Here is a 19,697-nt window from a genome sequence, read left to right on the forward strand (position 1 = left end):
GGCTGAGATGCAGCACTTCTTTGATAAAAAATGTTCTGTCTGCTCTTAGGACACCGGCCTCTCCCTTCTCTGAACCCAGGAGCACTTTACTCTGGAGCTGCATCCCAGCCCCCCTTTTATTTATTTTTTTCTTTCCAGACAGGGTCTTACTAAGTGGCCCCGGGCTGGCCTTGAACTTGCCATCCTCCCGCTCAGTCCCCTGAGTCGCTGGGACTGCAGGTGTGCACCTCCGGGCCTGCTCCCAGCATTTCTTATTCTCTAACCAGGAGAACGTGAGGGACGTCCCCCTTAGCGACTCTTTCCACCTCTGTCTTCAACAGCTGGGAGTCAGCAGACGGAAAGAACTCAAACCCAGCACCTGGGGCCAGAGGAGGTGATGCGGGAAGCAGAAGAAGACCTCCATTCCCCGGTCCCCAAATCCTGGAAGGTGGCAGTGGGGAGGGCCATTGCCCAAGTTCCTGGTTAGCGTTTGCTGGAGCCAGGTTGGGCCAGAAGGCCCTGATCCTTATGATATCAGGGTTGTGGGTTCTGGTTGCTGACTCTGCTGGTCTGGATCACTCAGGGGCCAGCACCACGGTGAACCCCACAGGGCTGATGTGGCTTCTGGGGAGCAGGACACTTAAGGAAATCTTTGTGAGGATCCCGGGTGACCACAGAGCTAGAGGAACAGAGACTTCAGTGACAGTGCACAGCAAGGAACACATACCATGTGCAAAGAGTTTGAAAAAGTCACAAGTGAATGGCTCCAGTCCTTCATGAGCAAGAGCCAGTCCCCGGGGAGTGGGGGAAATCAGATTTTCCGAGTTACCACAGCATAGTACTGAAAATGTCCAGTTCTCCAAAATATCACAAGCCTAGAAATGCTCACAGGAGATGAAGAACTTGACATTACGTTCTCCACAGAAGGCTGGATGTACATTGGAACCATCAGCCAAAGGTGTTGAATCAGTGATCTTAACTATGTTCAAGGTAGATCAAGGAAACCATGGGCAAAGAACTAAAGGAAATAGGAAAGCCATGTCTGAATAAAAAAAGAATATGTACACTCATACGTTGCTGGTGCAGCCAATTTGAAAAGCAGTTTGCAGATTCCTTGGAAAGCTGGGAATGGAACCACCATTTGACCCAGCTATTCCCCTTCTCGGACTATACCCAAAAGACCTAAAAAGAGCATACTACAGGGACACAGCCACATCAATGTTTATAGCAGCACAATTCACAATAGCTAGAATGTGGAACCAACCCAGATGCCCTTCAATAGATGAATGGATTAAAAAATGTGGCATTTATACACAATGGAATATTACTCAGCACTAAAAAATAACAAGATCATGGCATTTGCAGGCAAATGGATGGCATTAGAGCAGATGATGCTAAGTGAAGTTAGCCAATCCCTAAAAACCAAATGCCAAATGTCTTCTCTGATATAAGGGGGGTAACTCAAAATGGGATAGGGAGGAAAAGCATGAGAAGAAGACTACCACTAAATAGAGAAGAGAGATGGGAGGGAAAAAGAGGGAGAAGGGGAGTTGCCCGGAAGATGGAAGGAGAACCTCATCGTTATACAGAATACATGTAGGATGATGTGAGGGGGGAAAAAGTGTGTCACATTAGATTGGATAGAGAGAAAGGATGGGAGGGGCGGGGAGGGGAAGGGGTTATAGGAAGGGCAGCAGAATAAAATAGACATTATTATTGCTGTAAGTATATACGTGACTGCATGACCAATGTGATTCTGCAACCTGTACACTCAGAAAAATGAGAAATCATACCCATCTAATTCAAATGTGCGATATGTCAAGATCATTGTACTGTCAAGTGTAACTAATTAAAACAAATACACGGCCAGGAGTAGATCTGAACGTAGACCGTGGACCCCAGGTGGCGTGTCCCCCGTGTGGGTTGACCATGACCAAGGTACCCGTTCTGTTCAGAGGGGGAAGCAGCCTGTGTTTTGAGGCAGGATGAGAGTCGATGGGAACTCTTTGTACTCAATTTTGCTGTGAAACTGAAACTGCTCTAAAAATAGTCTCTCTCTCTCTCTCTCTCTCTCTCTCTCTCTCTCTCTCTCTCTCTTTTTATTTTTAAAAGGAACCAAACCGAAATTCTGGAACTGAAAAGTACAATGACGGAATGAAAAAACTCACTAGAGGGAGTTATCAGAAAATTTAATAAGCAGGCAGAAGAAAGGATGGGTGAACCTGAAGATAGGTCCGTTGAAATTATTGTTATGTAGAACAGGAATTTAAAAAAAAACAGACTTGGGATAAAAATGAACTAACTCTCAAGGGCCTGTAGGATCCCTCACAGACATACTTATAAGAGTTCCACAAGGAAGAGAGATAAAAGGGCAGAACATTTGAAGAAATGGTGCCCCCCCCCCAAAAAAATACTAGCAAGACAGAATCCAAATGCACATCCAAAAGATTCTTCACCATAATCAAGTTGGGTTCATACCAGAGATGCAAGGATCATTCAATATAGGTAAATCAATAAATGTGATATGTCACATAACAGAAGGATGAACAATCATTTGGTCATCTCTAGAGATTCAGAAAGAAGCACTTATTAAAAATTTAAATTCATTGATCATAAAACCTCTCCATGCATTAGGTGTACAAGGAGTGTACCTCACGGGTGTGGCTCGGTGTCAGAGCACTTGCCTAGCATGCACAAGGTCCTGGGGTCCAGCCCCAGCACCTAGAACAAAAATAAAATCCCAAACAAGAAGGAATGGATACCTCCACACCATAAAACCCATGCATGACAAACCTTGCTAATATAGCAAAGAGGAAAAGGTTGAAGGATTTTCCCCTAAAATCTAAAATGAGACAAGGATGTCTGTGCTTTCCTTTTGTATTCAATGTAGCTCTGGAAGTACTAGCCAGATCAATCAGGTAAGAGGAAGAAAGGAAGGCATACCAATTGGAGATGTCACTAAAATTGTCCTCGTTTGCAGATGGCATGATCTCATACATAGGAAAACCTGAAGAATCCACAGAAACACGATCAGAACTCATAAATGAGCTGGGCGTGACGGCACAGAACCTGTGATCTTAGTTACTTTAGGAAATCAGGCAGTAGGATCATAAATTTAAAAAAAAAAAGTCAAAACTGTTACAGAGATCAGGAGTGAGACCCCCACTCAAACATAGTGGGACCCCCATCTCAAACATCTCCAATTGCAAAACTGACAAATGTTCAGTAGAGCTGTAGACTATAAGTCCGATATACAAAAATCACCGTGCTTCTACATTCCAACCACAAGCCAGATGAAAAAGGAATCAAGAAATCCCATTCACCATCGTTACAAAGGAACAATGGAAATACCTAGAAATAAATCAGACCAAGGAGGTAAAAAAAAAAATAAAAAGATCTCTGCCATGAAAACCAAGATACTGATGAAAGAAATCCAAGAAGACACAGCCGATAGGAAGATATTCTGTGTTTAATGTATCCTAAAACGCCCCATTATCATATTGGGAGGTGTTCCAACTACCCAAATTCCAATGCAGTCTTCATCAAAGTACTAATGATGTTCTTTACAGAAACGGGGAGTGGGGAACAGTCCTAAAAATCTGTATGGAACCACAAAAGAAAATGAGCATGAAGAGATGATCTACAGAATAGAAAAAAAAATCTAACAAGGGTTACTATCCAGAACTTATAAAAAATTCAAACATATCAACATAAAAGAAAACAAGTGATCCTATTGAAATATGCAAAAGATCTGAACAGACATTTCTCGAAAGGCACACCAATGGTTACACGAAGAGTTGACGAAAAGAAGCACAACATCACTGATCACCAGGGACATGCAAAAGAAAACCACAAGACATCATCTCATCCTCCCCACCCCCCCCACCCCCCCCACCCCGTTAGAATAGGCTGTGATCAATACGGCAAGAAATAACAAATGCTCAAGTTGTGGGGTAAAAGGGGATCTTGTGCACACTGTGGGTGGAATGTCAGTTAGTACAGCCATCGTGAAAATCGTAAGGAGAGTCCTCAAAAAGTTAAAACTAGAATGAACATACGATCCAGCAATCCCACTACTGCAAGTTCAAGGCCAGACTCAGCAACTTAGCAAGGTCCTGAGCAACTTAGAGAGTCTCAAGATTAAAAAAAGTGAATTTAGTGGGTTCAAAAGACATCTACACTTTCACGTTTATTGTAGCATTCGTCAAAATAACCAGATTTGGAATTAAATGGCCAACCACAGATGCATGTATAAAGAAAAGGTGGTCTACACACATGGAATACTACTCAGGTATAAAAACAATGAGATCCAGGCATTTGCCAAACCATACGTGGATCTGGATGATATTATTTCAAGCAAAATAAACCAGACACAGAAAGACATATACTCTATGTTCTCACTCTGATGTAGAATATTAAAAAATCTGACCTCATAAAAGTAGAAATCTAGTAGAATCTAGTGGTTACCAGAGATTGGAGAGGGAAGGGATAGTTAGTATGGAGAGAGACTGGTCAAGAGGTACAAACCTATGGAACAGGGAGTGTGTTCTATTACCTAGTAGGGTGACGATTGTTAATAATAATATGCTGTATATTTCAAATATCTAGAAGAGAGGTTTTTAAATATTGAAAAAGTATGAAAGGCCAACATTTGTATCTATATATCTATATCTATAATATATATAATATATAATATATACATTTAAAGAAGTGACAAATGTACAAGGTAATGGATATGCTAATTACCTTGATTTTTATTATTATGCAATGTATACATATATCAAATATAATATTGTAACCCATAAATAATATGTACAGTTATTTCATGTAAATCTGAATTAGTTGTCAAAGAAACAATGGCCCCCCAAACACCCCCAAAACTGAGGAAAAGGCAGGAATATACACATTTGTGAAGCTCAACAATCTCCAAGCAGGAAAAAAAAAAATCAGAAAAACTCGCACCAAGACACCGTATAATAAAATTATGGAAAGGACAAAGAATTGTGAAAGTAGCAAGAGAGAAGCAGTTTGTCATTGGCAGATTCGATTTTTAGAAACCCACAAGACTGATCTGTATGCTGTCTGTAAAAGACTTCCTATCAAAGAACCCCAAAAAGGTTGAAAGTAGAAGTATGGGAAAAGATATATCATGCAAATAGTAATGGAAGGAGAGCTGAGGCGGCTATATTATTGTCAAACAAAAAAAGACTTCGTACGAAATCTAAATAAAGACATCATAAAAAAAGAATATTACAGACCAACATGTCTATGAATACATATGCAAAAATCCTCAACGAAATATTAGCACATTGAACCCAACAGCACATGAAAAAGGTTATTCACCATGGTCAAGTGGGACTTATTCCTAGAAGGTAATATGATGCACCACACTAAAGAATGAAGAATCCAGGCATGATGGTGCACATCTGTAATCCCAGAGACTTGGGAGGTTGGGGCAGGAGGGTTGCAAGTTCAAGGCCAGACTCAGCAATTTAGCAAGGCCCTGAGCAACTTAGAGAGTCTCAAGATTTAAAAAAAAAAATTAAAAGGACTGGGAATGTAGATTAGTGGTAAAGTGTCCTGGGTTCAATTCCTTGAACCTAAATAAATAAATAAAAGGAAAAAAATTACATGATCATCTCAATTGATGCAGAAAGATCATCTGACAAAATCCAACACTTTTCATGATTTAAAAAAACTCAATAAAGAAGGGGGAAACAATTTCCTGAATATGAGAAAGGCCATAAGTCAAAAACACACAGCTAATGATGTACTAAATAGTGAAAGACTGAAAGTTTTTCTCACCAAGATTAGGAACAACACAAGAATGCACATTTTTGCCACTCCTATTCAACTTAGCACTGGAAATACTAGCCAATGCATTTGGGCAAGAAAAAAAAAGTATCCCAATGGGAAAGGAGAAAGTTAAATTATCTCTGTTCACAGATGACATGATCTTAAGTGTTAAAAAAATCCCTAAAATCTTCACACATGTATATATGCACGTGTGCGCATGCACAAACACACACAACTTATTAGAGCTAACAAAAGGTTCAGCAAAGTTATAGGATACAAAATCAACAGACTAAAATCAGTTGAATTTTTACAGACCTACTATGAACAACCCCAAAAGAAAATTAGGAAAATAATTTTCCACTTGTAATGGCATAAAAAGGAACAAATACTTAGGAATAAATTCAACAAATGAGGTGAAGTGTGTACTGAAAAACTACAAAATATTGCTGGAAGAAACTAAAAATACCTCCATAAAAGATAGCCGCGTTCATGGGCTGGAAGATTCAATGATGTTAAAAGTTAATACTAGGGGGCTGGGGATGTGGCTCAAGCGGTAGCGCACTCGCCTGGCATGCGTGCAGCCCGGGTTCGATCCTCAGCACCACATACCAACAAAGATGTTGTGTCCGCCGAAAACTAAAAAATAAATATTAAAAATTCTCTCTCTCCTCTCTCACTCTCTCTAAAAAAAATAATAAAAAAAATAAAAGTTAATACTAAACAAAGCCATCTACAAACTCAATGCAATTTCCAACCAAATCTCAATGACTTTTTTTTTTACAGAAATAGAAAAACGGATCCTGAAAACTCAAATAGAATTACAAGAGACTTTGAAAAGTCAAAAGGATCTTAAGAACAAAGATGGAAGACATACTTCCTGATTTCTTCCTGAAACTTACTACAAAACTAAATCCACCAAATCCACATGCGAAAGAATGAAATTGTACTCTTACCTAATTCCGTAATACAAGAATCAACTCAGAACTTATCAAATGCTAAGAGCCCAAATTATAAAGTCTTAGAGGACAACGAAGAGGGGAATCGTCATTCATTGAATTTTGGCAAGGGCACACTGGTAAGAAAATTTTTTAAAAAATAAATAAATTGGACTTGACCAAAATTAAAGACTTTTGTTCCTCAAAGGTTTACTATGGAGAAGATTAAAAAGACAAGTCCCAGAATAGGAGCAAATATTTCCAAAGTGTGTATCTGACAAGGGTTGACATTCAGACTATGTAAGAAACTCCTAAAATCCAAACAACTCAAGTCAAAAGTGGGCCAAAGACTTGAATCCATGGTTCTCCAAATAAGATACCCAAATGGCTGCTCATCACCGTGAAACGAAGCCCAGCATCATTAGTCGCTGGAGAAATGCAAATCACAACCACAATACTTCGATATCGCTCGCTATCGAGATGACTATTGGGAAAAGAAACTGAAAATAGCAAATGTCGGAGGTGTGGAGAGATCTGAACCCTCTGTGCCTCGCCCTGAGAATGTGTGACCACACAGTCACTGCCCAAGATGGCCGCGCTCAGCGCCCTTTCATGTCTATTCATCAAAAAGTCACACACAGATCTACCACAGGATCCAGCACGTCTACCGCCAGGTGAATATTCAAGAGGTCTGAAATCAGGGATAGAAACATAAACATGTTATTAGTTTGGATTTGGAAAGCCTGTGTGGGGGCACAGGCTCAGTGGTGAAGGCTTGGTCCCCAATGCAGCCATTTTCAGAGGTAGGGCTTTTGGGGAAGTGATTGGATGATAAGGGCTCTGGCCGCCCCAGTGGATTAATCCACTGACAGCTGAATGGACCGCTGGAGGGTGGTGGAAATGTATGAGGGTAGGGAGGGGCTGCAGGAATTAGGTCACTGGGACCATGTCTTGTCACACCAAAAAAAAAAAAAAAAAAAAAGCAAAATAGGAAGGAAGAAAAATGTAGAATTCATAACAGAAGATTATTTTCAATAGAACGTAATGTTCACCTCCTGGTGGCCAGGGAGGTGAGAGAGAGAGGAGAAGGAGGAGGAAGAAAGGAGAGGGAGAGGCACCAATCAAGCGTAGGGTAGAAGAGACACCAATAAACACTATGAGACATGCAAGACCCGGTAATATTGGGACACGTGCTCTGTTAAATAGAGGGAGTCAGGAAACCAGGCGGCAGGGGAGAAAACTGGGGTCCCTGTCAGCAGAGAGGTGAAGATGGAAATTCTCAACAAGATGAGAAAGGAATTTCCCAGATCGACAGCTACTTGTGAGTGTGAAGTGTCCCCTCTCCCAGCTAACGGAAGAAGAAAGAGGAACATTATCAACAAAACACAGAAATATAGACGAGTGAGTATGTTTGACCAGTTGACAAGCCAGGTCTGTTCTAGACCTAAGATAAATTACTTGTATACACACAGAAAACCTAGGCATCATCAACTCCAGGGAAACCAAAGAGGCCAACAATAAAATACAGATAATCATAGCACATGTGTGTGGCTCAGCTGTGGAGAACAGTAATATCTTCACAAACATGAGAACCAATGGCAATGAATAATGTCCCCTCTTTGAGACCCAGTATTCTGATTGGTGCAGTGAGCATGTGATAGCTTACGTCATGGGGTCATTGTGAGCATTATGTGCATGACAAGTGCCTAGCAAGGTACTGAGCACTGTAGCAAAGGCTTGACCTCCTGAGCTGTTGCCTTTATTAATATCATAACTCCTGGCAATATATGTTGTGCTGACCAAGACCTAGATCTAAATAAAAAAAAAATGCTTGAGGGTCAATTCCTGGAGCCAACTCTCTCTTTATCTGCACCATCGGGAGAGGGATTAGTGTCCGTGAGAAAAGAAACAGATATGGGGAAAAGTATTGGCTCCTTGTTTTGCTCGATACAGTTTTGCCACGCTGATTGCAAACTTGGGCTGGAAGCTAAAAAGGTGGGCTGTCACTAATGAGGTGGGGACAGGAGAGATTTTAACACGGGGAGACAGCATGCATGTCCCAGTGAGGTCCCAGCTGAAACCTGGGACAGATGATGCTCTCCAGCTCCAGTTTGGTTAACTACAGGGAAAAAAGAGGAGGAGAGAAAGAAGAGGTGGGAGTGAGAGAAGGAGAAGGAAGGAAAATGGTTTTTAATTTCTGTTAGTTGGATCCTGATTCCTCACCAGCCCCTTCTGAAATACTGAGGATGACTGTAGGACCCCCATCCCCACCCCCACCCCCGGCAGCCCACCCCCAGACACTACCTGTCAGCGATTCTCAGGGTCGAGAGCCACTGCCCCTCGCTGGCTCTAAAGTCATAACTTAAAGAGGTTCTGGGAGAACTAAGCAAGTCACTTCTTAGTTTTCTGTTAATAAAAAGGGCCTGAGCCTTTCCATCTGCTGGGATGCTCGGTTTGAAACCCGATTTGCTGTGGACGTGGTGGTGTACGCCTGCGATCCCACCGACACAGGAGGATGAGGCAGGGGGATTGAAATTTGAGGGCAGCCTGGGCGACATATCAAGACCCTGTCTCGATATAAAAAATAAATAAAAAGCACTAGGGAGGTAGTTTAGTACCCCTGAATTCAGCCCCCAGGACCCCAAAAATAAATTTAAAAATTCATTAAGTTTAAAAAGAAAGAAATTTGATTCACCACAGTTCTGTGACGGAATGCATGTCCCAGTGAAAAACTCAGTTTTTCTGACCTGTAAAACGGGATTAGAGGCTTTCCTTAGGGGTTTGTGCACGATCACACGTCACTGGCTTAAGACGTGGCTGTTAATATTGGCAGCTACTCTTCTGGCACCAATGGTATGCAATGAAACAGGTTGACCATGGTCATCTGTGGTGACAGAATCATTGCAATATCAATGACAGTAATGTTCTAACTCCTACTGTCTCCTTCAGCTCTGAATCCAGTGCCTTTCATGATACTAGGCGCACATAAGAGGTGGTCAATAAATGCTCATAGATGACAGAATCCCTTGTACACAGTTGTCCTCGTTACAAAAAAAAATGTGGAGTCACAACAAACACTGGGCAGGGGTAATATCTGAGCTGTTTTCAACAATCCCCTTCCCTGCCTGTATTTCCTCCATCCCAGTGGGACTCAGGGGCAGGGTGTTCTAGCGGGAAAGGAGAAGCAGAGACCCTAGCTTTTGTCTTCCCCACTTCGGAGAGAAGATTCTTGGCCCAAAAGGTCAGCAACAAGCACAGGAAGTTTCCCTCTGATTTAAAAAAAAAAAAAAGAAAAGAAAAACAAAGCAAAGCAAACCACAACAAGACCCAGTTGAAGATTAAAAGAACAAAAATATAAGAAGTTATATTTAATATACGGTCATATTGATTTCTTTACAACCTTGGAGGGTAAATCCAAAACCCATAAGAGATGGATAAAAATAGAACACACACAAAAGAAGCAAATGGCAAACAATGACAAAAGAACTTCTCTAAGTCGAGGAGCACCTTACCAAAAAGTACAGACATAGGAGAAATGGGAGCAAGACATTTGCAACTCATATTTGAAAGGCAAACAGAAAAAGAAAGACCAGTCAATAGAAAAATGGGCAAAGGTCCATTTTGAATGGACAGTTCACTGACAGGTCAACACAACCCAAAGATGCGTGATTTCATTCAACCACACCGATACCTCTTCCCTCTAATCGAGTTTTTAAAATATAAAAAAAAAAGTAATAGTACTTCTACTGGCAAACCCTTGAATGAACGCACTCTCATTCACTATAGAAGGAAAGTAAATAAGTATGATCATCATGGAGCACAACTGGATTAGATTTATCAAAATTATTGATAACTCGGTGATTAAACTCCAGATTTATCTTACAGAGAAAAAACAATGAACTCACTGCAGCCATGTTTATAATGACTGAGGATTGAAACTGACCTAAATGTCCATGTGTAGGGGACTGACAGAATCTAAGTTACATTACATATACACTGGGCTATTAGGCAGTTATATTTTAAAAAGTAACGAAGAAGGGGCTGGGGTTGTGGCTCAGCAGTAGGGCACTCCCCTAGCAAGTGTGAGGCCCTGGGTTTGATCCTCAGCACCACATAAAAATAAATAAAATAAAGGTATTAAAACAAAAGTAATGAAGAAGATCTTTATTTATATTGCTATGGAAAGAACTCCAAGGTATATTAAGTAGGGGAAAAAAAATCAAAACAACAAAGAAGGTCCCTTTTATTTTCCCTCAAAAGGAAGAAAGTTCTGAATTTATATTTGTGTTGGTATTTTCGTGAAATCATAATAAGAAAATTAAGACAATATCACATTTTAAATAAAACATCTTAAAGAATTTTTAAAAGATGTGCAAGATTTGTACACTGAAAACTATAACACATTTTTTTTTGGAAGAAATTAAAGTTTAAAGAAGTGGAAAGACATCCCATGTTCATGGATTGGAAGACTTCATATTGTGCAGATAGTCAACCAAACTGTTCTACAGATTCAATGCCATTCCCTTCAAAATCCCAGCTGAAATTTTTCTGCAGAGTTTGACAAGCTGATCCTAAAATTCATGTGGAAATGCAAGAGACCAAAAGATCCAAAGCCATCCTGAAAGAGTCCAAAGTTGGAGGACTTACACTTTCCTACTTAAACTTACTACAAAGCAACAGTGATTAAGACCCATAGAGTACGGGCCTAAAAACAGCCGTCGCTCAATAGAAATACAATTACGAGTTCGAAATTAAAGCCTAACATTTGTGGCCAATTGATTTTCAACAAGGGCACCGAGGCAATCCAACGGCATAGACAAGAGTCTTTTCAATAAGGAGTGCTGAGACCACTGGAATTTACATATACAAGGATGAAATGAAACCCCTGCCTCACACCGTTATTTCAAACTGGATCCTAGACCTAAATGGAAGAGTTAAATCTACAAAGAAAAACTCTTAGAAGGCACAGGGAATCAATATTCTCGCCTTTGGTTAGACAGTGACACCAAATGTATACATTTAATAAAAGAGATAACTGGCTGATCAGTTGGGCTTCGTGAAAACGCAAGAGTTTTGTGTTCCAAAGAAACCGTAGAGAAAGTAAAAGAGTCATGGTGCACACCTGCAATCCCAGTGACTTGGAAGGCTGGAACAGGACGGTGCACGTGGGTGGCCAGCCTCAGCAACTCAGCAAGATCTTGTTTCTAAATAAATAAATAAGACTGTATTAGATGTAGCACTGTGGTAAGTTTTCTCCCCAGTCCCCCAACCCTGCAGTGCCCCACAGAAAAAGAAGAAGAAGAATAGAGTACAATAGTGGAAAGAAACCATTGCAAATCATGGATCTGATAAGAAACTTCAACTCAGAATGTACAAAGAACACTTGTCACAGAATAATTAATAAGACAACCGAACTTTAAATTGGGCAAAATAGTGTTGAAAAGACATTTTTTTTTTGCCAATAAATATATGAGTGGCCATCAAACATGAAAAGATGCTCCGCATCATGATCATGAGGGAGAAATGCCAATCTGAACTTCACACTCACTCTCAGGGCTGTAATGAGAAAGATGGGCAATTTGGTGAGGATGTGGAGAGATCAGAATCTTTGTGCGTTGAGTGGGATTATAAAACGGCCCAACCACCTTTTAAGTGGTTTGGCAATTGCTCAAAATGTTGACCACAGAATTATCTTAGGAGCCCCAATAATTCCACCTGTAGGTATCTAAGAGAAATAAAAACATGTTAACCCCAAACATGTACCTCCAGGTTTACAGAAGCATTACTCATCCTAGTCAAAGAGTAGAAACAACTTAACTGTCAATCAACTGATGAACAGATAAACAAAACCTGGTATGTCCACAAAATAGAATATTATTGGGCCAAGAATGAAGTACTGATACATGTTGTATATGATCCTAGAACATGTTTAGTAAATACCAGGTCATGATGCACCACCTACTACGATTCCATTGATATAAATGTCCCAAATAGGAAAATCTATGGACATAGAAAGATTAGTGGTAGCCTAGCTTTTGAGTGGGGATTGAACTCTCAAGGCTTCTTTGGGGGATGTTGGAAATATTCTAAAATTAGATTACGGTGATGGTTGCACAACTCTGTAAATATGCCATAAAACATGGAATCATAAGCTTTAAATAGGTGAGCTTCATGGCCTGTAAATTGCATGTCGATGAAGCTGTTTATCCCAGAGAAGGCAGGCCCTGGGCAGATGAAGGAGGCAAGAAAGACTTTCTATTTTTTTCCCCTCTCCTTTCCAGGTTTCAAATTCCATGACTAATACCATCTATTCAAAAGCAAATTTAAAACCAAAGAATCAAGCAAAAAAACACAATTTTTTAAAGGCCTCTGATTCTCCCCCCCATTTTGGGTGGGGAAGACGAGAGGGAGGCACCTGCCACCCACCCCGGTCACGCTGTGAAGCAATGGCTGAGTGCACAACAGGTTCGTGAGACAAGGGCAGCCTTAGAGAGCTTCCAAGACCCATCCGTGGCCTGGGGAAGCCACTAAAGCCACTGGACTGGACTATCTAGTGCCCACTTGACCTTGGCAGACACCCAAGGGAGCAGAGGAGGCTATCCCTACGTCCCCCTCCTCCATGGCCACCTGGACCTATGTAAAATCCCAGAGCCACCATTCATCCCCAGAGATGGGCAAAACGTCCCAGAGAGTGACAACCACCAGGCAGAACCAAAGCTTGAGAAAGACGCTCTGCCGATGTGCAGAAAAGAAGGGCCCACGCCTTGGCTGCATCAGGGCCAGATAGAGCCCGGAGGTCCTCCCCTGCACCCTGAAACCAGAAGGACGATTCTTAGAGCCCTCAGCCTGAGCTTCTTGGCACACTTGGCTAGTTAACAGGTGCTGTACCAAGAAAGACCTCTGTGGTCAAATACGTTTGAAAAATGCTGCGTTAAAGAAAGTCAAAGCCAGACCATGATTTACAATACTCAGAAGAGATCCAAACCGTTTCCGTTTCATTAAGTCCAGGGGCTCCCGACACAGCCACTCGGAACAAGCCCCATGGCAAATAAGCAGGAAAAAAAAATATTTCTGTCCCAAATCTAAAACTAATTGGATTTTTTTTTTTTTTTAGTAGTCACTGCTACAGATTTGGTCAAGGCCATCTTGAATTTCCGCAATCTATCTGTACTTGCCTTTTTAAAATCAGCATCTGGGCTGGGGTTGGGGCTCAGAGGTAGAGCACTCACCTAGCAGGCCTGAGGCACTGGGTTCGATCCTCAGCACCACGTAAAAATAAAAGAAAATATTGTGTCCAGCTACAACTAAAAGATGAATTTTTTTTTTAAAAAATTGGCATCTGAAGATTGTCATGCATAAAGTTTGAGTAATAATCTGTTCGGATTGCCTTGAAAGAGGAAGAAAAGACTTGAATTTCTCAATATCAGTTTGAGTAAGATTGTTTATGAGAACAAGCCTTCTCAACATGACTATTAAAGTAAGAACACCAACAGTTTAAGAACAGAACGGCATCCAACAAACAGCTTTCTGTTAGTAAACCAATACTTGTGATGCGTTTCTTGTATGCAAAACGTTTTTTTTTTTTTTCTGTTTGAGAAAAACAGCAGCACTTGTTAGAGTAAATAAACTAAAGGTGGTTCATTCACGTCTTACTGGTTTTATATTTTTGTCCTGATTTGTAAACATTCTAGCTTTTATTGTTGCATGAGAACTATAAGCCACAAGAATATATACCTACTTTTATGTTGGAACAAATATAAGAACTATTAAAAATTAAAACATATTGAGTTTTAAAAAGCTAAAGCCCGGGGGTGGGGGGTGCTGGAGTTGTGGCTCAGAGGTAGAGCACTCGCCTAGCACATGAGAGGCCCTGGGTTCGATCCTCAGCACCACATAAAAATAAATAAATAAATAAAATTAAGTTATTGGGTCCAACTACGACTAAAAAATAAATATTTTAAATAAATAAGTAAGTAAATAAATAAATAAGCTAAAGCCCTATTTTAACCTCAGAATTTCTCAGAGCCTTTGCTTATGACTCTTCAAGAAAGGAGGCCGTTTCAAAGCTTTAGTGATTTAGTCTATGAACAACGGGAGCTACAAGGTTTCCCTCTCCAGGGAGTCCCTAGAAGCCTCTGTGGGTACCAAGTCACAAGTCTAGCTAGTTCTTGACATCTGGTCCCAGAGTCCTGGGGGTTTCATCCTGGGTCAAGGTGGCCTGGTCACTGCCTTGTCAAACCCTCTAAGAAATTATGTGTATTTGAGCCCTTGGCTGGGTATACAGGTCAGTACGGGTCTGTAGTCCCCGGACGCAAATGAAAATCAGAGATATGACAGGCTTCAAAGCTGGGGTGCCGAGGAAAGGAACAGGAGAGGCATGTGGATTTAAGGTGCAGCCCTGGATGCTGGACAGTCCCTCCTCACATCCAGCCTTGGGTTCATCTGCTCTAAGCAACAGATGTTTCCAGGTAAATTTTATCTTTGACCAAGCCTCCCAAATCCATCTTGATGAAATGTTACAAGAAACACAGTCCCATTTCTTCAACAAATAATTCAAAGCAAAAAAAAAAAAAAAAAATTAATGAGAGAGTGGGAATCGGTGTGGATTAAAACTATAAGTGGGGGCTGGAGTGGGGGCTCACCGGTAGAGCGCTCCCCAAGCACGTGCGAGGCCCTGGGCTTGATCCTCAGCATCCCATAAAAATCAGCAAATAAAAGAAAGGTATTGGGTCCAACTCCAACTAAAAAAATATAAATATTTTTTTAAAAAAGCATTAACTAAGGTCTAACGTGGGCCATGTTTAATTCTGATTTGAACAACAACAACCACAAAAAGGAAAGACATGGATATATCCATCAGGTGCATTGGGGCACTGACTGATAATATCAAAGGTGACAGCAGTTCGGGCAGGGGTCAGGGGTTTTGAGTTTAATCCAGAGGCATCTAAAATCCCACCAAGTTTGGGATTCATTTTAAAATGATCCACTGAGGGTGGAAGAGAAAACATGGCACCTGGTCACAAAGGGGACAACTTCTGCCATGGGGGCCAAGCCCCCCCCCCCAGCTCCAGCCTTAGCTCTCCTCTCCTGCAAGGCAAGACCCCCCAGACTTGGGGTTCTCCACATGCAAGGCCTGGGGAAGCCTTGGGGCTGCAGACATCTTGGGGCCTCCCCAAGGTCGTGGCTCCGTGTGGGCCCAGGAGCCCGTGCAGAACATGGGGCGAGGGCCTCCCCCCACTGCCCACCTGCCCGCCTGCCCACCGGCTTGGCTACTCACAGCGCTCCTCTGCCTGCCCGCCGGCTCCGGCCACCTCGCCTCCTCTGGCCCAGGCCACTCATTACTCAGGATGTTTATTATTAGCCCTAGATTTGATTAGTGCCTGGGCTGCGCTTCCTGGGTCTTCCCCTCAACCTGGGGGATGTAAATCAGCCGCCCCGGGTCACCTGCGCCTGCGCGCTCACCAGGCAAGGTGAATGGCTCTGAGTCCTGACGGCTCTGTTCACCAAGGTGCGCCGAGCGGCCTGGGGGACATCATCCACCCTTGCATGGCTTGGGCACGTCCAGGTTTTCCCTGGCCCATCTCAAGGGCGAAGCTCCTGCCCCAGGCTTGTACTTATACACCCCGGGCCCGGTCTCAGCTGCACAGAGGGCTCACCCTTCCTCCCCCTGGACAGTCTTGGCCTATTCCATTGCAAGCTCGGCTCCTCCAAGACTCAGTGGAGGTATCCTCTCCTCTGGGAAGCCACCCTAACTACCCCAACCCAAGTTAGGGGCTCATCTTCTGCACCTCCTGAGCATTGTCACTGTGGGGACCAGTGCATGGAGTGCTGCATACATAGCATAAGTTAAGGCCACTCCCCTGGTGCTAGGCGTGTGAGTAGCAGACCGCTTACCCCATAGGCACAGCCCTGGGCGTGAGGCCATGTGTTTGCAGTCCCTGCGCTTGCTCCACGGCCCGCTCCTCACCTCAAGCACAGTTAGCAGACATTGCATTGGTGGCTGCCTGTAACCTGCTTAGCTGCTGCCTGAGTGTATCCACATGGTAACTGCAATAAAATCAGATCTGCTTCCTGCTTGGTCTCCAGAGGTCTTGATTAGCGACTCTGGAGCCACACTCTTTCTCTACCCTGTTCTGTGGACCTCCTTGCTGGATGAGAGAGAGAGCCCACGCATGTCACTATGCCTATCAAAGCACGAGAGCCAGCCAGACTGCGTTTGAATCTCTACTCTGCCAAATACCAATGGAGTCCTGGGTGGCAAGTTATGTACATAATGTCTCTGTGCCTCTGTGCTCTGTTCTGTAAAATGGGTATAATAATAGCACTGTGTGGCACAAGCCATGTGAGGCTGAGTTCACCTAGTTACATTCTCAGAGCAAGTGAGCTCTCCACGGATAGGATTGAGGATTGATACTGTGGCCCTTATTGCGGTGTATTATAACTATTTCTGTGTCATTGCAAGTCTTTTTTTTTAATATTTATTTTTTAGTTCTTGGCAGACACAACATCTTTGTTGGTATGTGGTGCTGAGGATGGAACCCGGGCCGTACGCATGCCAGGAGAGCGTGCTACCGCTTGAGCCACATCCCCAGCCCCCTCATTGCAAGTCTTCTGAAATCTCCTGAGAGATAGGAAGTACAGCAACCCCTCTCTCATGTTTACTGTAGCACTTTACACAGTATCCCAGATATGGAATCCACCTAAACGTCCATCCACAGATGATAAAGAAAATGTGGTGCATATATATACCATGGAATATTATTCAGCCTTTAAAAAGAAGGAAATCCTGTCACTTGCATCAAGATGGATGGAACCGGAAGATATTATCTTAATTAAAATAAGCCAGGTACAGAGAAACAAAAGCCACACATTCTTGTTCATAGGTGGACTCTAAAAATGTTGATCTCAAAGAAGATGACAACAGAATAGGGGTTACTAGGAACTGGGAGGGCAAGAGAGAGAGGATGGGGCTGGGGTTGTGGCTCAGAGGCAGAGCACTCGCCTAGCATGCACGAGGCACTGGGTTTGATCCTCAGCACCATGTAAATATAAAATAAAATATTGTGTCCACCTAAAACTTAAGAATAAATATTTTAAAAAGAGAGAGAGAGGATGGAGAGAGATCTGTTAACAGGTACCACATTAGATAAGAGGAGGAGTTCTGGTGTTCCACTGCATGTAGGGCGGCTGTAGTTAACCACAGAGGATGATGATGCTCAAATAGATGGGGATTTAGCTCAGGGGTAGATAGAGCTCTTGCCTGGCTCGAGTGAGGCTCTGGATTCCATCGGCAGTACTGCCCTAAAAGAAAAAAAAAAGTTGGGAGCCGTGGGGCAAACCTGGAATCCCAGCAACTTGGGAGGCTGAGGCAGGAGGGTCACTAGTTCAGGACCAGCCTCAGCAACTTAGCAAGGACCGAAGCAACTTAGCAAGACTCTGTCTCAAAAAAAAAAAAAAAAATAGTGCTGGGGATGTGACTCCGTGGTAAAAGTGCCCTGGATTCCATCCCCAGCGAGAGAGAGAGAGAGAGAGAGAGAGAGAGAGAGAGAGAGAGCGCGCGCGCATGTGGGTGGGTGGCACCATTTGGGAAGGCCAGGGTCAATTAAAATGTAGACTATGTGCCTACCCCCGGGACCCTGAAACGCTGTCCATGGTTAAAGCGTTGCTGATGATAGTGGGAGACTGGGGACAATTTAAATGGGCACCAATAGAGACTGCTGAGTACCCCTATTGCCAGGAACTTTCTGCCTGCCCAAATGGGGTAAGCCTGGGTCACTGCCGAATGCCTGCATCACCCCCACCTCCTCGCCTTTTGTTCGCACACCCCCGGGTCTGGGGCTCACAAGGCAGGTGACTCCCTGGGGGTTCTGCTTTGAGGGTTACCAAGCTCCTCTCTGACTGTTGAGGGAACTGTGCCTTCCAGAACTCTTCCTGGGCTAGACTGGGGTGCAGCTGTCTAAAGCCACACACACACACACACACACACACACACACACACACACACACGGTCTTGGCTTTGCAGAGCTTGTGCAGCACCCAGCCCGCAGGTGCTTTGCGTGAAGCCAAACAAGAGGCAGCCTGATTCGGGAGGTGGCTGGGGATGGAAGGATGGCATTGTCTCCTTGCTGATCCGCCTTTTTGCTCACATGCAACTTCCCCAAAACCTGGCAGGAGGTTTCTGAACCTCATTCTTCACTTTCCACACCTCATTCTGAAACCAGCCCTTTCTGAGCTGTCGCTCCCAGGGGAAGAGAGGTCTTCTAATTTTAAGTCCAACGATCAAGGGTAATGGGTGAGTTTTGGAACCCAGAGGGAGGACAGCTTATCCACCCCAAGGTTTGGGAGCTGGTTCATTGGTATGTGTATCATCACTTGCATCAAGACCTAGTTGCTTTTCTTATTTTAAAATATCTCCTTCATGCTGGGTGCGGTAGTGTGAGCCTGTAATCCCAGAGGCTCGGGAGGCTGAGGCGGGAGGATCGTGAGTTCAAAGCCAGCCTCAGCAAATAAGCCAGGCACTAAGCAACTCGGTGAGACCCTGTCTCTAAATAAAATACAAAATGGGGCTGGGGATGTGGTTCAGTGGTTGAGTGTCCCTGAGTTCAATCCCCGGTACAAAAGGTTAAAATGCACACACACAAGCAGTCAAGGAAAAAATTTTTAAGGGTATTAAAGGGACAATAGTGAGAAGTAAAGGTCTCCCCACCTAGATACCATAGACCTGCTATTTGCAGCGTTCTGCCAAAGCACAGGCACTTACACACACCTGTGTGTCACTCTTGCTGTGTGTCCCCTGGTTTCCCCCACGCTGTCCCCAACACGCACCTTTTAAAAATATATACACAATGGCTCATTTCCAAGGACAGGACACGCTGCTTTGCACGGGACCTGTTCATTTACTCTCCTGCCCGTCAGACCTGGTGTTTTTTCTAGTGAGCTCTCAGGATGCTCTTTAGGAGGACCGGCAGGGAGACTGACCGTGTAGGG

At 43.2% G+C, this 19,697-nt stretch overlaps 1 protein-coding gene across 1 annotated transcript in view; it reads right to left on the minus strand.

Annotated features, from left to right (window-relative positions):
• The window catches only part of TNFRSF13B (TNF receptor superfamily member 13B), a gene marked incomplete at its 5' end in the record, with an annotated part of 28,168 nt that extends 12,119 nt beyond the window's left edge, over positions 1 to 16,049 (minus strand). Inside the window, 2 exon segments of the mRNA XM_081271812.1 lie at positions 15,988 to 16,010; positions 16,012 to 16,049. Coding sequence (XP_081127938.1) covers positions 15,988 to 16,010; positions 16,012 to 16,049 — 61 coding nt within the window.
• Between the last annotated feature and the right edge of the window lie 3,648 nt (positions 16,050 to 19,697).

Source organism: Spermophilus citellus, assembly GCF_964194105.1.
Source record: "Spermophilus citellus genome assembly, chromosome: 17".
Taxonomy (NCBI): Eukaryota; Metazoa; Chordata; class Mammalia; order Rodentia; family Sciuridae; genus Spermophilus; species Spermophilus citellus.